The sequence below is a fragment of the Drosophila simulans genome, chromosome X, assembly GCF_016746395.2.
Source record: "Drosophila simulans strain w501 chromosome X, Prin_Dsim_3.1, whole genome shotgun sequence".
Lineage (NCBI taxonomy): Eukaryota > Metazoa > Arthropoda > Insecta > Diptera > Drosophilidae > Drosophila > Drosophila simulans.
Genome location: NC_052525.2, coordinates 15,479,871 through 15,496,533, shown reverse-complemented (window position 1 = coordinate 15,496,533; position 16,663 = coordinate 15,479,871). Strand labels below are relative to the sequence as shown.

Genomic DNA, 16,663 nt, shown 5'->3' with positions numbered 1-16,663 from the left:
TTCTGATGTCTCTTCTCGAATTGTATGCTCTTCTGCACTTGAAACTGTAAGTAAACTATTTGCTGTTGTACTTGATTGTGAGATAGAAGTTGATAGTGTCCTTGTATCTTCTTGAGAAATGTTGTCTTCATTTACACTCGGACTCGAAAATATATTATTCGTGTTTGAACTTAATTGAAAAAGTGATGTTGATATTGTCCATGGCACTTCTGTAATTGGATTTTCTTCCGCACTGGATTCTTGGAATGAACTGCTTTCTTCTGTTGTTAATTGAGGTAAAGATTTTGAAAGTTCCGATGTTTCCTCTCGAATTGTTTGATCTTCTGCACTCGAATATGTAAGTAAACTATGTTCTGCTGCACTTGATTGTGGGAAGGAAGTTGATAGTGTCCTTGTGTCTTCTTGAGATGTTTTGTCTTCATTTACACTCTGACTCTGACTCTTTGTTCTTGAACTTGATTGTGTCCATGGCACTTCTGTCATTTCATTTTTTTCTGCACCGGATTCTTGAAATGAACTGCTTTCTTCTGTTGTGTGTTCTTGAAATGAACTTATTTCTCCTCTTGTAAATTGAGGTAGAGCTTTTGAAAGTTCTGATGTCTCTTCTTGAATTGTATGCTCTTCTGCACTTGAAACTGTAAGTAAACTATTTGCTGTTGTCCTTGATTGTGAGAAAGAAGTTGATAGTGTCCTTGTATCTTCTTGAGAAATGTTGTCTTCATTTACACTCGGACTCGAAAATATATTATTCGTGTTTGAACTTAATTGAAAAAGTGATGTTGATAGTGTCCATGGCACTTTTGTAATTGGACTTTCTTCCGCACTGGATTCTTGGAATGAACTGCTTTCTTCTGTTGTTAATTGAGGTAAAGATTTTGAAAGTTCCGCTGTTTCCTCTTGCTGTGTTTGATCTTCTGCACTCAAATCTGTAAGTAAACTATTTGTTGTTGTTTTTGATTGAGAAATCGATACCGTCCTTGTATCTTCTTGAGATGTTTTGTCTTCATTTACACTCTGACTCTGACTCTTTGTTCTTGAACTTGATTGTGTCCAAGGCACTTCTGTCATTTGATTTTCTTCTGCACTGGATTCTTGAAATGAACCGCTTTCTTCTGTTGTGAGTTCTTGAAATGAACTTATTTCTCCTCTTGTAGATTGAGGTAGAGCTTTTGAAAGTTCTGATGTCTCTTCTTGAATTGTATGCTCTTCTGCACTTGAAACTGTAAGTAAACTATTTGCTGTTGTACTTGATTGTGAGATAGAAGTTGATAGTGTCCTTGTATCTTCTTGAGAAATGTTGTCTTCATTTACACTCGGACTCGAAAATATATTATTCGTGTTTGAACTTAATTGAAAAAGTGATGTTGATATTGTCCATGGCACTTCTGTAATTGGATTTTCTTCCGCACTGGATTCTTGGAATGAACTGCTTTCTTCTGTTGTTAATTGAGGTAAAGATTTTGAAAGTTCCGATGTTTCCTCTTGCTTTGTTTGATCTTCTGCACTCAAATCTGTAAGTAAACTATTTGTTGTTGTTTTTGATTGAGAAATCGATACCGTCCTTGTATCTTCTTGAGATGTTTTGTCTTCATTTACACTCTGACTCTGACTCTTTGTTCTTGAACTTGATTGTGTCCAAGGCACTTCTGTCATTTGATTTTCCTCTGCACTGGATTCTTGAAATGAACTGCTTTCTTCTGTTGTTAATTGAGGTAAAGATTTTGAAAGTTCCGATGTTTCCTCTCGAATTGTTTGATCTTCTGCACTCGAATATGTAAGTAAACTATGTGCTGCTGTACTTGATTGTGGGAAGGAAGTTGATAGTGTCCTTGTGTCTTCTTGAGATGTTTTGTCTTCATTTACACTCTGACTCTGACTCTTTGTTCTTGAATTTGATTGTGTCCATGGCACTTCTGTCATTTGATTTTCTTCTGCACTGGATTCTTGAAATGAACTGCTTTCTTTTGTTGTGTGTTCTTGAAATGAACTTTTTTCTCCTCTTGTAGATTGAGGTAGAGCTTTTGAACGTTCTGATGTCTCTTCTTGAATTGTATGCTCTTCTGCACTTGAAACTGTAAGTAAACTATTTGCTGTTTTACTTGATTGTGGGAAGGAAGTTGATAGTGTCCTTGTATCTTCTTGAGAAATGTTGTCTTCATTTACACTCGGACTCGAAAATATATTATTCGTGTTTGAACTTAATTGAAAAAGTGATGTTGATAGTGTCCAAGGCACTTCTGTAATAGGATTTTCTTCCGCACTGGATTCTTGGAATGAACTGCTTTCTTCTGTTGTTAATTGAGGTAAAGATTTTGAAAGTTCCGATGTTTCCTCTTGCTTTGTTTGATCTTCTGCACTCAAATCTGTAAGTAAACTATTTGTTGTTGTTTTTGATTGAGAAATCGATACCGTCCTTGTATCTTCTTGAGATGTTTTGTCTTCATTTACACTCTGACTCTGACTCTTTGTTCTTGAACTTGATTGTGTCCATGGCACTTCTGTCATTTGATTTTCTTCTGCACTGGATTCTTGAAATGAACTTTCTTTTGTTGTGTGTTCTTGAAATGAACTTATTTCTCCTCTTGTAGATTGAGGTAGAGCTTTTGAAAGTTCTGATGTCTCTTCTCGAATTGTATGCTCTTCTGCACTTGAAACTGTAAGTAAACTATTTGCTGTTGTACTTGATTGTGGGAAAGAAGTTGATAGTGTCCTTGTATCTTCTTGAGAAATGTTGTCTTCATTTATACTCGGACTCGAAAATATATTATTCGTGTTTGAACTTAATTGAAAAAGTGATGTTGATAGTGTCCATGGCACTTCTGTAATTGGATTTTCTTCCGCACTGGATTCTTGGAATGAACTGCTTTCTTCTGTTGTTAATTGAGGTAAAGATTTTGAAAGTTCCGATGTTTCCTCTTGCTTTGTTTGATCTTCTGCACTCAAATCTGTAAGTAAACTATTTGTTGTTGTTTTTGATTGAGAAATCGATACCGTCCTTGTATCTTCTTGAGATGTTTTGTCTTCATTTACACTCTGACTCTGACTCTTTGTTCTTGAACTTGATTGTGTCCATGGCACTTCTGTCATTTGATTTTCTTCTGCACTGGATTCTTGAAATGAACTGCTTTCTTCTGTTGTGAGTTCTTGAAATGAACTTATTTCTTCTCTTGTAGATTGAGGTAGAGCTTTTGAAAGTTCTGATGTCTCTTCTCGAATTGTATGCTCTTCTGCACTTGAAACTGTAAGTAAACTATTTGCTGTTGTACTTGATTGTGAGATAGAAGTTGATAGTGTCCTTGTATCTTCTTGAGAAATGTTGTCTTCATTTACACTCGGACTCGAAAATATATTATTCGTGTTTGAACTTAATTGAAAAAGTGATGTTGATAGTGTCCATGGCACTTCTGTAATTGGATTTTCTTCCGCACTGGATTCTTGGAATGAACTGCTTTCTTCTGTTGTTAATTGAGGTAAAGATTTTGAAAGTTCCGATGTTTCCTCTCGAATTGTTTGATCTTCTGCACTCGAATATGTAAGTAAACTATGTTCTGCTGTACTTGATTGTGGGAAGGAAGTTGATAGTGTCCTTGTGTCTTCTTGAGATGTTTTGTCTTCATTTACACTCTGACTCTGACTCTTTGTTCTTGAATTTGATTGTGTCCATGGCACTTCTGTCATTTGATTTTCTTCTGCACTGGATTCTTGAAATGAACTGCTTTCTTCTGTTGTGAGTTCTTGAAATGAACTTATTTCTCCTCTTGTAGATTGAGGTAGAGCTTTTGAAAGTTCTGATGTCTCTTCTTGAATTGTATGCTGTTCTGCACTTGAAACTGTAAGTAAACTATTTGCTGTTGTACTTGATTGTGGGAAAGAAGTTGATAGTGTCCTTGTATCTTCTTGAGAAATGTTGTCTTCATTTACAGTCTGACTCGAAAATATATTTTTTGTCTTTGAACTTGATTGAGAAAGTGATGTTGATAGTGTCCATGGTACTTCTGTAATTAGATTTTCTTCCGCACTGGATTCTTGGAATGAACTGCTTTCTTCTGTTGTTAATTGAGGTAAAGATTTTGAAAGTTCCGATGTTTTCTCTCGAATTGTTTGATCTTCTGCACTCGAATATGTAAGTAAACTATGTGCTGCTGTACTTGATTGTGGGAAGGAAGTTGATAGTGTCCTTGTGTCTTCTTGAGATGTTTTGTCTTCATTTACACTCTGACTCTGACTCTTTGTTCTTGAATTTGATTGCGTCCATGGCACTTCTGTCATTTGATTTTCTTCTGCACTGGATTCTTGAAATGAACTGCTTTCTTTTGTTGTGTGTTCTTGAAATGAACTTATTTCTCCTCTTGTAGATTGAGGTAGAGCTTTTGAACGTTCTGATGTCTCTTCTTGAATTGTATGCTCTTCTGCACTTGAAACTGTAAGTAAACTATTTGCTGTTGTACTTGATTGTGAGAAAGAAGTTGATAGTGTCCTTGTATCTTCTTGAGAAATGTTGTCTTCATTTACACTCGGACTCGAAAATATATTATTCGTGTTTGAACTTAATTGAAAAAGTGATGTTGATAGTGTCCATGGCACATCTGTAATTGGATTTTCTTCCGCACTGGATTCTTGGAATGAACTGCTTTCTTCTGTTGTTAATTGAGGTAAAGATTTTGAAAGTTCCGATGTTTTCTCTTCCTTTGTTTGATCTTCTGCACTCAAATCTGTAAGTAAACTATTTGTTGTTGTTCTTGATTGAGAAATTGATACCGTCCTTGTATCTTCTTGAGATGTTTTGTCTTCATTTACACTCTGACTCTGACTCTTTGTTCTTGAACTTGATTGTGTCCATGGCGCTTCTGTCATTTGATTTTCTTCTGCACTGGATTCTTGAAATGAACTGCTTTCTTTTGTTGTGTGTTCTTGAAATGAACTTATTTCTCCTCTTGTAGATTGAGGTAGAGCTTTTGAAAGTTCTGATGTCTCTTCTTGAATTGTATGCTCTTCTGCACTTGAAACTGTAAGTAAACTATTTGCTGTTGTACTTAATGGTGGGAAAGAAGTTGATAGTGTCCTTGTATCTTCTTGAGAAATGTTGTCTTCATTTACACTCGGACTCGAAAATATATTATTCGTGTTTGAACTTAATTGAAAAAGTGATGTTGATAGTGTCCAAGGCAATTCTGTAATTGGATTTTCTTCCGCACTGGATTCTTGGAATGAACTGCTTTCTTCTGTTGTTAATTGAGGTAAAGATTTTGAAAGTTCCGATGTTTCCTCTTGCTTTGTTTGATCTTCTGCACTCAAATCTGTAAGTAAACTATTTGTTGTTGTTTTTGATTGAGAAATCGATACCGTCCTTGTATCTTCTTGAGATGTTTTGTCTTCATTTACACTCTGACTCTGACTCTTTGTTCTTGAACTTGATTGTGTCCATGGCACTTCTGTCATTTGATTTTCTTCTGCACTGGATTCTTGAAATGAACTGCTTTCTTTTGTTGTGTGTTCTTGAAATGAACTTATTTCTCCTCTTGTAGATTGAGGTAGAGCTTTTGAACGTTCTGATGTCTCTTCTTGAATTGTATGCTCTTCTGCACTTGAAACTGTAAGTAAACTATTTGCTGTTGTACTTGATTGTGAGAAAGAAGTTGATAGTGTCCTTGTATCTTCTTGAGAAATGTTGTCTTCATTTACACTCGGACTCGAAAATATATTATTCGTGTTTGAACTTAATTGAAAAAGTGATGTTGATAGTGTCCATGGCACATCTGTAATTGGATTTTCTTCCGCACTGGATTCTTGGAATGAACTGCTTTCTTCTGTTGTTAATTGAGGTAAAGATTTTGAAAGTTCCGATGTTTTCTCTTCCTTTGTTTGATCTTCTGCACTCAAATCTGTAAGTAAACTATTTGTTGTTGTTCTTGATTGAGAAATTGATACCGTCCTTGTATCTTCTTGAGATGTTTTGTCTTCATTTACACTCTGACTCTGACTCTTTGTTCTTGAACTTGATTGTGTCCATGGCGCTTCTGTCATTTGATTTTCTTCTGCACTGGATTCTTGAAATGAACTGCTTTCTTTTGTTGTGTGTTCTTGAAATGAACTTATTTCTCCTCTTGTAGATTGAGGTAGAGCTTTTGAAAGTTCTGATGTCTCTTCTTGAATTGTATGCTCTTCTGCACTTGAAACTGTAAGTAAACTATTTGCTGTTGTACTTAATGGTGGGAAAGAAGTTGATAGTGTCCTTGTATCTTCTTGAGAAATGTTGTCTTCATTTACACTCGGACTCGAAAATATATTATTCGTGTTTGAACTTAATTGAAAAAGTGATGTTGATAGTGTCCAAGGCAATTCTGTAATTGGATTTTCTTCCGCACTGGATTCTTGGAATGAACTGCTTTCTTCTGTTGTTAATTGAGGTAAAGATTTTGAAAGTTCCGATGTTTCCTCTTGCTTTGTTTGATCTTCTGCACTCAAATCTGTAAGTAAACTATTTGTTGTTGTTTTTGATTGAGAAATCGATACCGTCCTTGTATCTTCTTGAGATGTTTTGTCTTCATTTACACTCTGACTCTGACTCTTTGTTCTTGAACTTGATTGTGTCCATGGCACTTCTGTCATTTGATTTTCTTCTGCACTGGATTCTTGAAATGAACTGCTTTCTTTTGTTGTGTGTTCTTGAAATAAACTTATTTCTCCTCCTGTAGATTGAGGTAGAGCTTTTGAAAGTTCTGATGTCTCTTCTCGAATTGTATGCTCTTCTGCACTTGAAACTGTAAGTAAACTATTTGCTATTGTACTTGATTGTGGGAAAGAAGTTGATAGTGTCCTTGTATCTTCTTGAGAAATGTTGTCTTCATTTACAGTCTGACTCGAAAATATAATTTTTGTTTTTGAACTTGATTGAGAAAGTGATGTTGATAGTGTCCATGGTACTTCTGTAATTAGATTTTCTTCCGCACTGGATTCTTGGAATGAACTGCTTTCTTCTGTTGTTAATTGAGGTAAAGATTTTGAAAGTTCCGATGTTTCCTCTCGAATTGTTTGATCTTCTGCACTCGAATATGTAAGTAAACTATGTTCTGCTGTACTTGATTGTGGGAAGGAAGTTGATAGTGTCCTTGTGTCTTCTTGAGATGTTTTGTCTTCATTTACACTCTGACTCTGACTCTTTGTTCTTGAATTTGATTGTGTCCATGGCACTTCTGTCATTTGATTTTCTTCTGCACTGGATTCTTGAAATGAACTGCTTTCTTCTGTTGTGAGTTCTTGAAATGAACTTATTTCTCCTCTTGTAGATTGAGGTAGAGCTTTTGAAAGTTCTGATGTCTCTTCTTGAATTGTATGCTGTTCTGCACTTGAAACTGTAAGTAAACTATTTGCTGTTGTACTTGATTGTGGGAAAGAAGTTGATAGTGTCCTTGTATCTTCTTGAGAAATGTTGTCTTCATTTACAGTCTGACTCGAAAATATATTTTTTGTCTTTGAACTTGATTGAGAAAGTGATGTTGATATTGTCCATGGCACTTCTGTAATTGGATTTTCTTCCGCACTGGATTCTTGGAATGAACTGCTTTCTTCTGTTGTTAATTGAGGTAAAGATTTTGAAAGTTCCGCTGTTTCCTCTTGCTGTGTTTGATCTTCTGCACTCAAATCTGTAAGTAAACTATTTGTTGTTGTTTTTGATTGAGAAATCGATACCGTCCTTGTATCTTCTTGAGATGTTTTGTCTTCATTTACACTCTGACTCTGACTCTTTGTTCTTGAATTTGATTGTGTCCATGGCACTTCTGTCATTTGATTTTCTTCTGCACTGGATTCTTGAAATGAACTGCTTTCTTTTGTTGTGTGTTCTTGAAATAAACTTATTTCTCCTCCTGTAGATTGAGGTAGAGCTTTTGAAAGTTCTGATGTCTCTTCTTGAATTGTATGCTGTTCTGCACTTGAAACTGTAAGTAAACTATGTGCTGCTGTACTTGATTGTGGGAAGGAAGTTGATAGTGTCCTTGTGTCTTCTTGAGATGTTTTGTCTTCATTTACACTCTGACTCTGACTCTTTGTTCTTGAACTTGATTGTGTCCATGGCACTTCTGTCATTTCATTTTTTTCTGCACCGGATTCTTGAAATGAACTGCTTTCTTCTGTTGTGTGTTCTTGAAATGAACTTATTTCTCCTCTTGTAAATTGAGGTAGAGCTTTTGAAAGTTCTGATGTCTCTTCTTGAATTGTATGCTCTTCTGCACTTGAAACTGTAAGTAAACTATTTGCTGTTGTCCTTGATTGTGAGAAAGAAGTTGATAGTGTCCTTGTATCTTCTTGAGAAATGTTGTCTTCATTTACACTCGGACTCGAAAATATATTATTCGTGTTTGAACTTAATTGAAAAAGTGATGTTGATATTGTCCATGGCACTTCTGTAATTGGATTTTCTTCCGCACTGGATTCTTGGAATGAACTGCTTTCTTCTGTTGTTAATTGAGGTAAAGATTTTGAAAGTTCCGCTGTTTCCTCTTGCTGTGTTTGATCTTCTGCACTCAAATCTGTAAGTAAACTATTTGTTGTTGTTTTTGATTGAGAAATCGATACCGTCCTTGTATCTTCTTGAGATGTTTTGTCTTCATTTACACTCTGACTCTGACTCTTTGTTCTTGAATTTGATTGTGTCCATGGCACTTCTGTCATTTGATTTTCTTCTGCACTGGATTCTTGAAATGAACTGCTTTCTTTTGTTGTGTGTTCTTGAAATGAACTTATTTCTCCTCTTGTAGATTGAGGTAGAGCTTTTGAACGTTCTGATGTCTCTTCTTGAATTGTATGCTCTTCTGCACTTGAAACTGTAAGTAAACTATTTGCTGTTTTACTTGATTGTGGGAAAGAAGTTGATAGTGTCCTTGTATCTTCTTGAGAAATGTTGTCTTCATTTACACTCGGACTCGAAAATATATTATTCGTGTTTGAACTTAATTGAAAAAGTGATGTTGATATTGTCCATGGCACTTCTGTAATTGGATTTTCTTCCGCACTGGATTCTTGGAATGAACTGCTTTCTTCTGTTGTTAATTGAGGTAAAGATTTTGAAAGTTCCGTTGTTTCCTCTTGCTGTGTTTGATCTTCTGCACTCAAATCTGTAAGTAAACTATTTGTTGTTGTTCTTGATTGAGAAATTGATACCGTCCTTGTATCTTCTTGAGATGTTTTGTCTTCATTTACACTCTGACTCTGACTCTTTGTTCTTGAATTTGATTGTGTCCATGGCACTTCTGTCATTTGATTTTCTTCTGCACTGGATTCTTGAAATGAACTGCTTTCTTTTGTTGTGTGTTCTTGAAATGAACTTATTTCTCCTCTTGTAGATTGAGGTAGAGCTTTTGAACGTTCTGATGTCTCTTCTTGAATTGTATGCTCTTCTGCACTTGAAACTGTAAGTAAACTATTTGCTGTTTTACTTGATTGTGGGAAAGAAGTTGATAGTGTCCTTGTATCTTCTTGAGAAATGTTGTCTTCATTTACACTCGGACTCGAAAATATATTATTCGTGTTTGAACTTAATTGAAAAAGTGATGTTGATAGTGTCCATGGCACATCTGTAATTGGATTTTCTTCCGCACTGGATTCTTGGAATGAACTGCTTTCTTCTGTTGTTAATTGAGGTAAAGATTTTGAAAGTTCCGATGTTTCCTCTTGCTTTGTTTGATCTTCTGCACTCAAATCTGTAAGTAAACTATTTGTTGTTGTTTTTGATTGAGAAATCGATACCGTCCTTGTATCTTCTTGAGATGTTTTGTCTTCATTTACACTCTGACTCTGACTCTTTGTTCTTGAACTTGATTGTGTCCATGGCACTTCTGTCATTTGATTTTCTTCTGCACTGGATTCTTGAAATGAACTGCTTTCTTTTGTTGTGTGTTCTTGAAATGAACTTATTTCTTCTCTTGTAGATTGAGGTAGAGCTTTTGAAAGTTCTGATGTCTCTTCTCGAATTGTATGCTCTTCTGCACTTGAAACTGTAAGTAAACTATTTGCTGTTGTACTTGATTGTGGGAAGGAAGTTGATAGTGTCCTTGTATCTTCTTGAGAAATGTTGTCTTCATTTACAGTCTGACTCGAAAATATAATTTTTGTTTTTGAACTTGATTGAGAAAGTGATGTTGATAGTGTCCATGGTACTTCTGTAATTAGATTTTCTTCCGCATTGGATTCTTGGAATGAACTGCTTTCTTCTGTTGTTAATTGAGGTAAAGATTTTGAAAGTTCCGATGTTTCCTCTCGAATTGTTTGATCTTCTGCACTCGAATATGTAAGTAAACTATGTGCTGCTGTACTTGATTGTGGGAAGGAAGTTGATAGTGTCCTTGTGTCTTCTTGAGATGTTTTGTCTTCATTTACACTCTGACTCTGACTCTTTGTTCTTGAACTTGATTGTGTCCATGGCACTTCTGTCATTTCATTTTTTTCTGCACCGGATTCTTGAAATGAACTGCTTTCTTCTGTTGTGTGTTCTTGAAATGAACTTATTTCTCCTCTTGTAAATTGAGGTAGAGCTTTTGAAAGTTCTGATGTCTCTTCTTGAATTGTATGCTCTTCTGCACTTGAAACTGTAAGTAAACTATTTGCTGTTGTACTTGATTGTGAGAAAGAAGTTGATAGTGTCCTTGTATCTTCTTGAGAAATGTTGTCTTCATTTACACTCGGACTCGAAAATATATTATTCGTGTTTGAACTTAATTGAAAAAGTGATGTTGATATTGTCCATGGCACTTCTGTAATTGGATTTTCTTCCGCACTGGATTCTTGGAATGAACTGCTTTCTTCTGTTGTTAATTGAGGTAAAGATTTTGAAAGTTCCGTTGTTTCCTCTTGCTTTGTTTGATCTTCTGCACTCAAATCGGTAAGTAAACTATTTGTTGTTGTTCTTGATTGAGAAATTGATACCGTCCTTGTATCTTCTTGAGATGTTTTGTCTTCATTTACACTCTGACTCTGACTCTTTGTTCTTGAACTTGATTGTGTCCATGGCACTTCTGTCATTTGATTTTCTTCTGCACTGGATTCTTGAAATGAACTGCTTTCTTCTGTTGTGAGTTCTTGAAATGAACTTATTTCTCCTCTTGTTGATTGAGGTAGAGCTTTTGAAAGTTCTGATGTCTCTTCTCGAATTGTATGCTCTTCTGCACTTGAAACTGTAAGTAAACTATTTGCTGTTGTACTTGATTGTGGGAAAGAAGTTGATAGTGTCCTTGTATCTTCTTGAGAAATGTTGTCTTCATTTACAGTCTGACTCGAAAATATATTTTTTGTTTTTGAACTTGATTGAGAAAGTGATGTTGATAGTGTCCATGGTACTTCTGTAATTAGATTTTCTTCCGCACTGGATTCTTGGAATGAACTGCTTTCTTCTGTTGTTAATTGAGGTAAAGATTTTGAAAGTTCCGATGTTTCCTCTCGAATTGTTTGATCTTCTGCACTCGAATATGTAAGTAAACTATTTGCTGTTGTACTTGATTGTGGGAAAGAAGTTGATAGTGTCCTTGTATCTTCTTGAGAAATGTTGTCTTCATTTACAGTCTGACTCGAAAATATATTATTCGTGTTTGAACTTAATTGAAAAAGTGATGTTGATATTGTCCATGGCACTTCTGTTATTGGATTTTCTTCCGCACTGGATTCTTGGAATGAACTGCTTTCTTCTGTTGTTAATTGAGGTAAAGATTTTGAAAGTTCCGTTGTTTCCTCTTGCTTTGTTTGATCTTCTGCACTCAAATCGGTAAGTAAACTATTTGTTGTTGTTCTTGATTGAGAAATTGATACCGTCCTTGTATCTTCTTGAGATGTTTTGTCTTCACTTACACTCTGACTCTGACTTTTTGTTCTTGAACTTGATTGTGTCCATGGCACTTCTGTCATTTGATTTTCTTCTGCACTGGATTCTTGAAATGAACTGCTTTCTTCTGTTGTTAATTGAGGTAAAGATTTTGAAAGTTCCGATGTTTCCTCTCGAATTGTTTGATCTTCTGCACTCGAATATGTAAGTAAACTATGTGCTGCTGTACTTGATTGTGGGAAGGAAGTTGATAGTGTCCTTGTATCTTCTTGAGAAATGTTGTCTTCATTTACAGTCTGACTCGAAAATATATTATTCGTGTTTGAACTTAATTGAAAAAGTGATGTTGATATTGTCCATGGCACTTCTGTAATTGGATTTTCTTCCGCACTGGATTCTTGGAATGAACTGCTTTCTTCTGTTGTTAATTGAGGTAAAGATTTTGAAAGTTCCGTTGTTTCCTCTTGCTTTGTTTGATCTTCTGCACTCAAATCGGTAAGTAAACTATTTGTTGTTGTTCTTGATTGAGAAATTGATACCGTCCTTGTATCTTCTTGAGATGTTTTGTCTTCATTTACACTCTGACTCTGACTCTTTGTTCTTGAACTTGATTGTGTCCATGGCACTTCTGTCATTTGATTTTCTTCTGCACTGGATTCTTGAAATGAACTGCTTTCTTCTGTTGTTAATTGAGGTAAAGATTTTGAAAGTTCCGATGTTTCCTCTCGAATTGTTTGATCTTCTGCACTCGAATATGTAAGTAAACTATGTGCTGCTGTACTTGATTGTGGGAAGGAAGTTGATAGTGTCCTTGTGTCTTCTTGAGATGTTTTGTCTTCATTTACACTCTGACTCTGACTCTTTGTTCTTGAACTTAATTGTGTCCATGGCACTTCTGTCATTTGATTTTCTTCTGCACTGGATTCTTGAAATGAACTGCTTTCTTTTGTTGTGTGTTCTTGAAATGAACTTATTTCTCCTCTTGTAGATTGAGGTAGAGCTTTTGAACGTTCTGATGTCTCTTCTTGAATTGTATGCTCTTCTGCACTTGAAACTGTAAGTAAACTATTTGCTGTTGTACTTGATTGTAGGAAAGAAGTTGATAGTCTCCTTGTATCATCTTGAGAAATGTTGTCTTCATTTACACTCGGACTCGAAAATATATTATTCGTGTTTGAACTTAATTGAAAAAGTGATGTTGATAGTGTCCATGGCACTTCTGTAATTGGATTTTCTTCCGCACTGGATTCTTGGAATGAACTGCTTTCTTCTGTTGTTAATTGAGGTAAAGATTTTGAAAGTTCCGATGTTTCCTCTTGCTTTGTTTGATCTTCTGCACTCAAATCTGTAAGTAAACTATTTGTTGTTGTTTTTGATTGAGAAATCGATACCGTCCTTGTATCTTCTTGAGATGTTTTGTCTTTATTTACACTCTGACTCTGACTCTTTGTTCTTGAACTTAATTGTGTCCATGGCACTTCTGTCATTTGATTTTCTTCTGCACTGGATTCTCGAAATGAACTGCTTTCTTTTGTTGTGTGTTCTTGAAATGAACTTATTTCTCCTCTTGTAGATTGAGGTAGAGCTTTTGAAAGTTCTGATGTCTCATCTCGAATTGTATGCGCTTCTGCACTTGAAACTGTAAGTAAACTATTTGCTGTTGTACTTGATTGTGGGAAAGAAGTTGATAGTGTCCTTGTATCTTCTTGAGAAATGTTGTCTTCATTTACAGTCTGTCTCGAAAATATATTTTTTGTTTTTGAACTTGATTGAGAAAGTGATGTTGATAGTGTCCATGGTACTTCTGTAATTAGATTTTCTTCCGCACTGGATTCTTGGAATGAACTGCTTTCTTCTGTTGTTAATTGAGGTAAAGATTTTGAAAGTTCCGATGTTTCCTCTCGAATTGTTTGATCTTCTGCACTCGAATATGTAAGTAAACTATGTGCTGCTGTACTTGATTGTGGGAAGGAAGTTGATAGTGTCCTTGTGTCTTCTTGAGATGTTTTGTCTTCATTTACACTCTGACTCTGACTCTTTGTTCTTGAATTTGATTGTGTCCATGGCACTTCTGTCATTTGATTTTCTTCTGCACTGGATTCTTGAAATGAACTGCTTTCTTTTGTTGTGTGTTCTTGAAATGAACTTATTTCTCCTCTTGTAGATTGAGGTAGAGCTTTTGAACGTTCTGATGTCTCTTCTTGAATTGTATGCTCTTCTGCACTTGAAACTGTAAGTAAACTATTTGCTTTTGTACTTGATTGTGGGAAAGAAGTTGATAGTGTCCTTGTATCTTCTTGAGAAATGTTGTCTTCATTTACAGTCTGACTCGAAAATATATTTTTTGTTTTTGAACTTGATTGAGAAAGTGATGTTGATAGTGTCCATGGTACTTCTGTAATTAGATTTTCTTCCGCACTGGATTCTTGGAATGAACTGCTTTCTTCTGTTGTTAATTGAGGTAAAGATTTTGAAAGTTCCGATGTTTCCTCTCGAATTGTTTGATCTTCTGCACTCGAATATGTAAGTAAACTATTTGCTGTTGTACTTGATTGTGGGAAAGAAGTTGATAGTGTCCTTGTATCTTCTTGAGAAATGTTGTCTTCATTTACAGTCTGACTCGAAAATATATTATTCGTGTTTGAACTTAATTGAAAAAGTGATGTTGATATTGTCCATGGCACTTCTGTAATTGGATTTTCTTCCGCACTGGATTCTTGGAATGAACTGCTTTCTTCTGTTGTTAATTGAGGTAAAGATTTTGAAAGTTCCGTTGTTTCCTCTTGCTTTGTTTGATCTTCTGCACTCAAATCGGTAAGTAAACTATTTGTTGTTGTTCTTGATTGAGAAATTGATACCGTCCTTGTATCTTCTTGAGATGTTTTGTCTTCATTTACACTCTGACTCTGACTCTTTGTTCTTGAACTTGATTGTGTCCATGGCACTTCTGTCATTTGATTTTCTTCTGCACTGGATTCTTGAAATGAACTGCTTTCTTCTGTTGTTAATTGAGGTAAAGATTTTGAAAGTTCCGATGTTTCCTCTCGAATTGTTTGATCTTCTGCACTCGAATATGTAAGTAAACTATGTGCTGCTGTACTTGATTGTGGGAAGGAAGTTGATAGTGTCCTTGTGTCTTCTTGAGATGTTTTGTCTTCATTTACACTCTGACTCTGACTCTTTGTTCTTGAACTTAATTGTGTCCATGGCACTTCTGTCATTTGATTTTCTTCTGCACTGGATTCTTGAAATGAACTGCTTTCTTTTGTTGTGTGTTCTTGAAATGAACTTATTTCTCCTCTTGTAGATTGAGGTAGAGCTTTTGAACGTTCTGATGTCTCTTCTTGAATTGTATGCTCTTCTGCACTTGAAACTGTAAGTAAACTATTTGCTGTTGTACTTGATTGTGGGAAAGAAGTTGATAGTGTCCTTGTATCTTCTTGAGAAATGTTGTCTTCATTTTCACTCGGACTCGAAAATATATTATTCGTGTTTGAACTTAATTGAAAAAGTGATGTTGATAGTGTCCATGGCACTTCTGTAATTGGATTTTCTTCCGCACTGGATTCTTGGAATGAACTGCTTTCTTCTGTTGTTAATTGAGGTAAAGATTTTGAAAGTTCCGATGTTTCCTCTTGCTTTGTTTGATCTTCTGCACTCAAATCTGTAAGTAAACTATTTGTTGTTGTTTTTGATTGAGAAATCGATACCGTCCTTGTATCTTCTTGAGATGTTTTGTCTTCATTTACACTCTGACTCTGACTCTTTGTTCTTGAACTTGATTGTGTCCATGGCACTTCTGTCATTTGATTTTCTTCTGCACTGGATTCTTGAAATGAACTGCTTTCTTCTGTTGTGTGTTCTTGAAATGAACTTATTTCTCCTCTTGTAGATTGCGGTAGAGCTTTTGAAAGTTCTGATGTCTCTTCTTGAATTGTATGCGCTTCTGCACTTGAAACTGTAAGTAAACTATTTGCTGTTGTGCTTGATTGTGGGAAAGAAGTTGATAGTGTCCTTATATCTTCTTGAGAAATGTTGTCTTCATTTACAGTCTGACTCGAAAATATATTTTTTGTGTTTGAACTTGATTGAGAAAGTGATGTTGATAGTGTCCATGGTACTTCTGTAATTAGATTTTCTTCTGCACTGGATTCTTGGAATGAACTGCTCTCTTCTGTTGTTAATTGAGGTAAAGATTTCGAAAGTTCCGATGTTTCCTCTCGAATTGTTTGCTCTGCTGTACTCGATCCTGTAAGTAAGCTCTTTGCTGTTGTACTTAATTGTGGGAGAGAAATTGATAGTGTCCTTGTATCTTCTTGAGAAATGTTGTCTTCATTTTCAGTCTGACTCGAAAATATATTCTTTGTTCTTGAACTTGGTTGCTTCCATGGCACTTCTGTCATTTGATTTTCTTCTGCACTGGTTTCTTGGAATGAACTGCTTTCTTCTGTTGTTAATTGAGGTAAAGATTTTGAAAGTTCCGATGTTTCCTTTTGGATTGTTTGCTCTTCTGCACTCGAATCTGTAAGTAAACTATTTGCTGTTGCACTTGATTGCGGGAGATAAATAGAAAGTTCACTTGCTGTAACACTTTTCAAGCCTTCTGAAGTGCTTTCTGTAAGGCATTCGCAGATACACGAGTCATTTCCTTGTTCTAATAGGCAAGTGCATTCGCAAACATTATCTGTAGATAGTTTACTGCTTGTTAATGGATCTATTATAATTAAAGATGAAAGCTTTGATAGCGTTGTGGTTTTATTACCAGTAACATCTTCTTTACTGAAAGATTGTGGACTCGCCTCTGTAAGCAAAATAGTACCATTTTCTTCCTGTTTTGGGACATTATTTTTCACA

At 35.5% G+C, this 16,663-nt stretch overlaps 1 protein-coding gene across 1 annotated transcript in view; it reads right to left on the bottom strand.

The window, feature by feature from the left end:
* Positions 1-16,663, bottom strand: part of LOC27208074 — a 51,760-nt gene that overhangs the window by 30,598 nt on the left and 4,499 nt on the right. The window contains exons 6-8 of the mRNA XM_044923557.1: positions 13,905-16,424; positions 4,970-13,760; positions 37-4,675 (exon numbers count right to left, since the gene is read on the bottom strand). Coding sequence (XP_044779492.1) covers positions 37-4,675; positions 4,970-13,760; positions 13,905-16,424 — 15,950 coding nt within the window. The remainder of the gene's footprint in view (positions 1-36; positions 4,676-4,969; positions 13,761-13,904; positions 16,425-16,663) is intronic.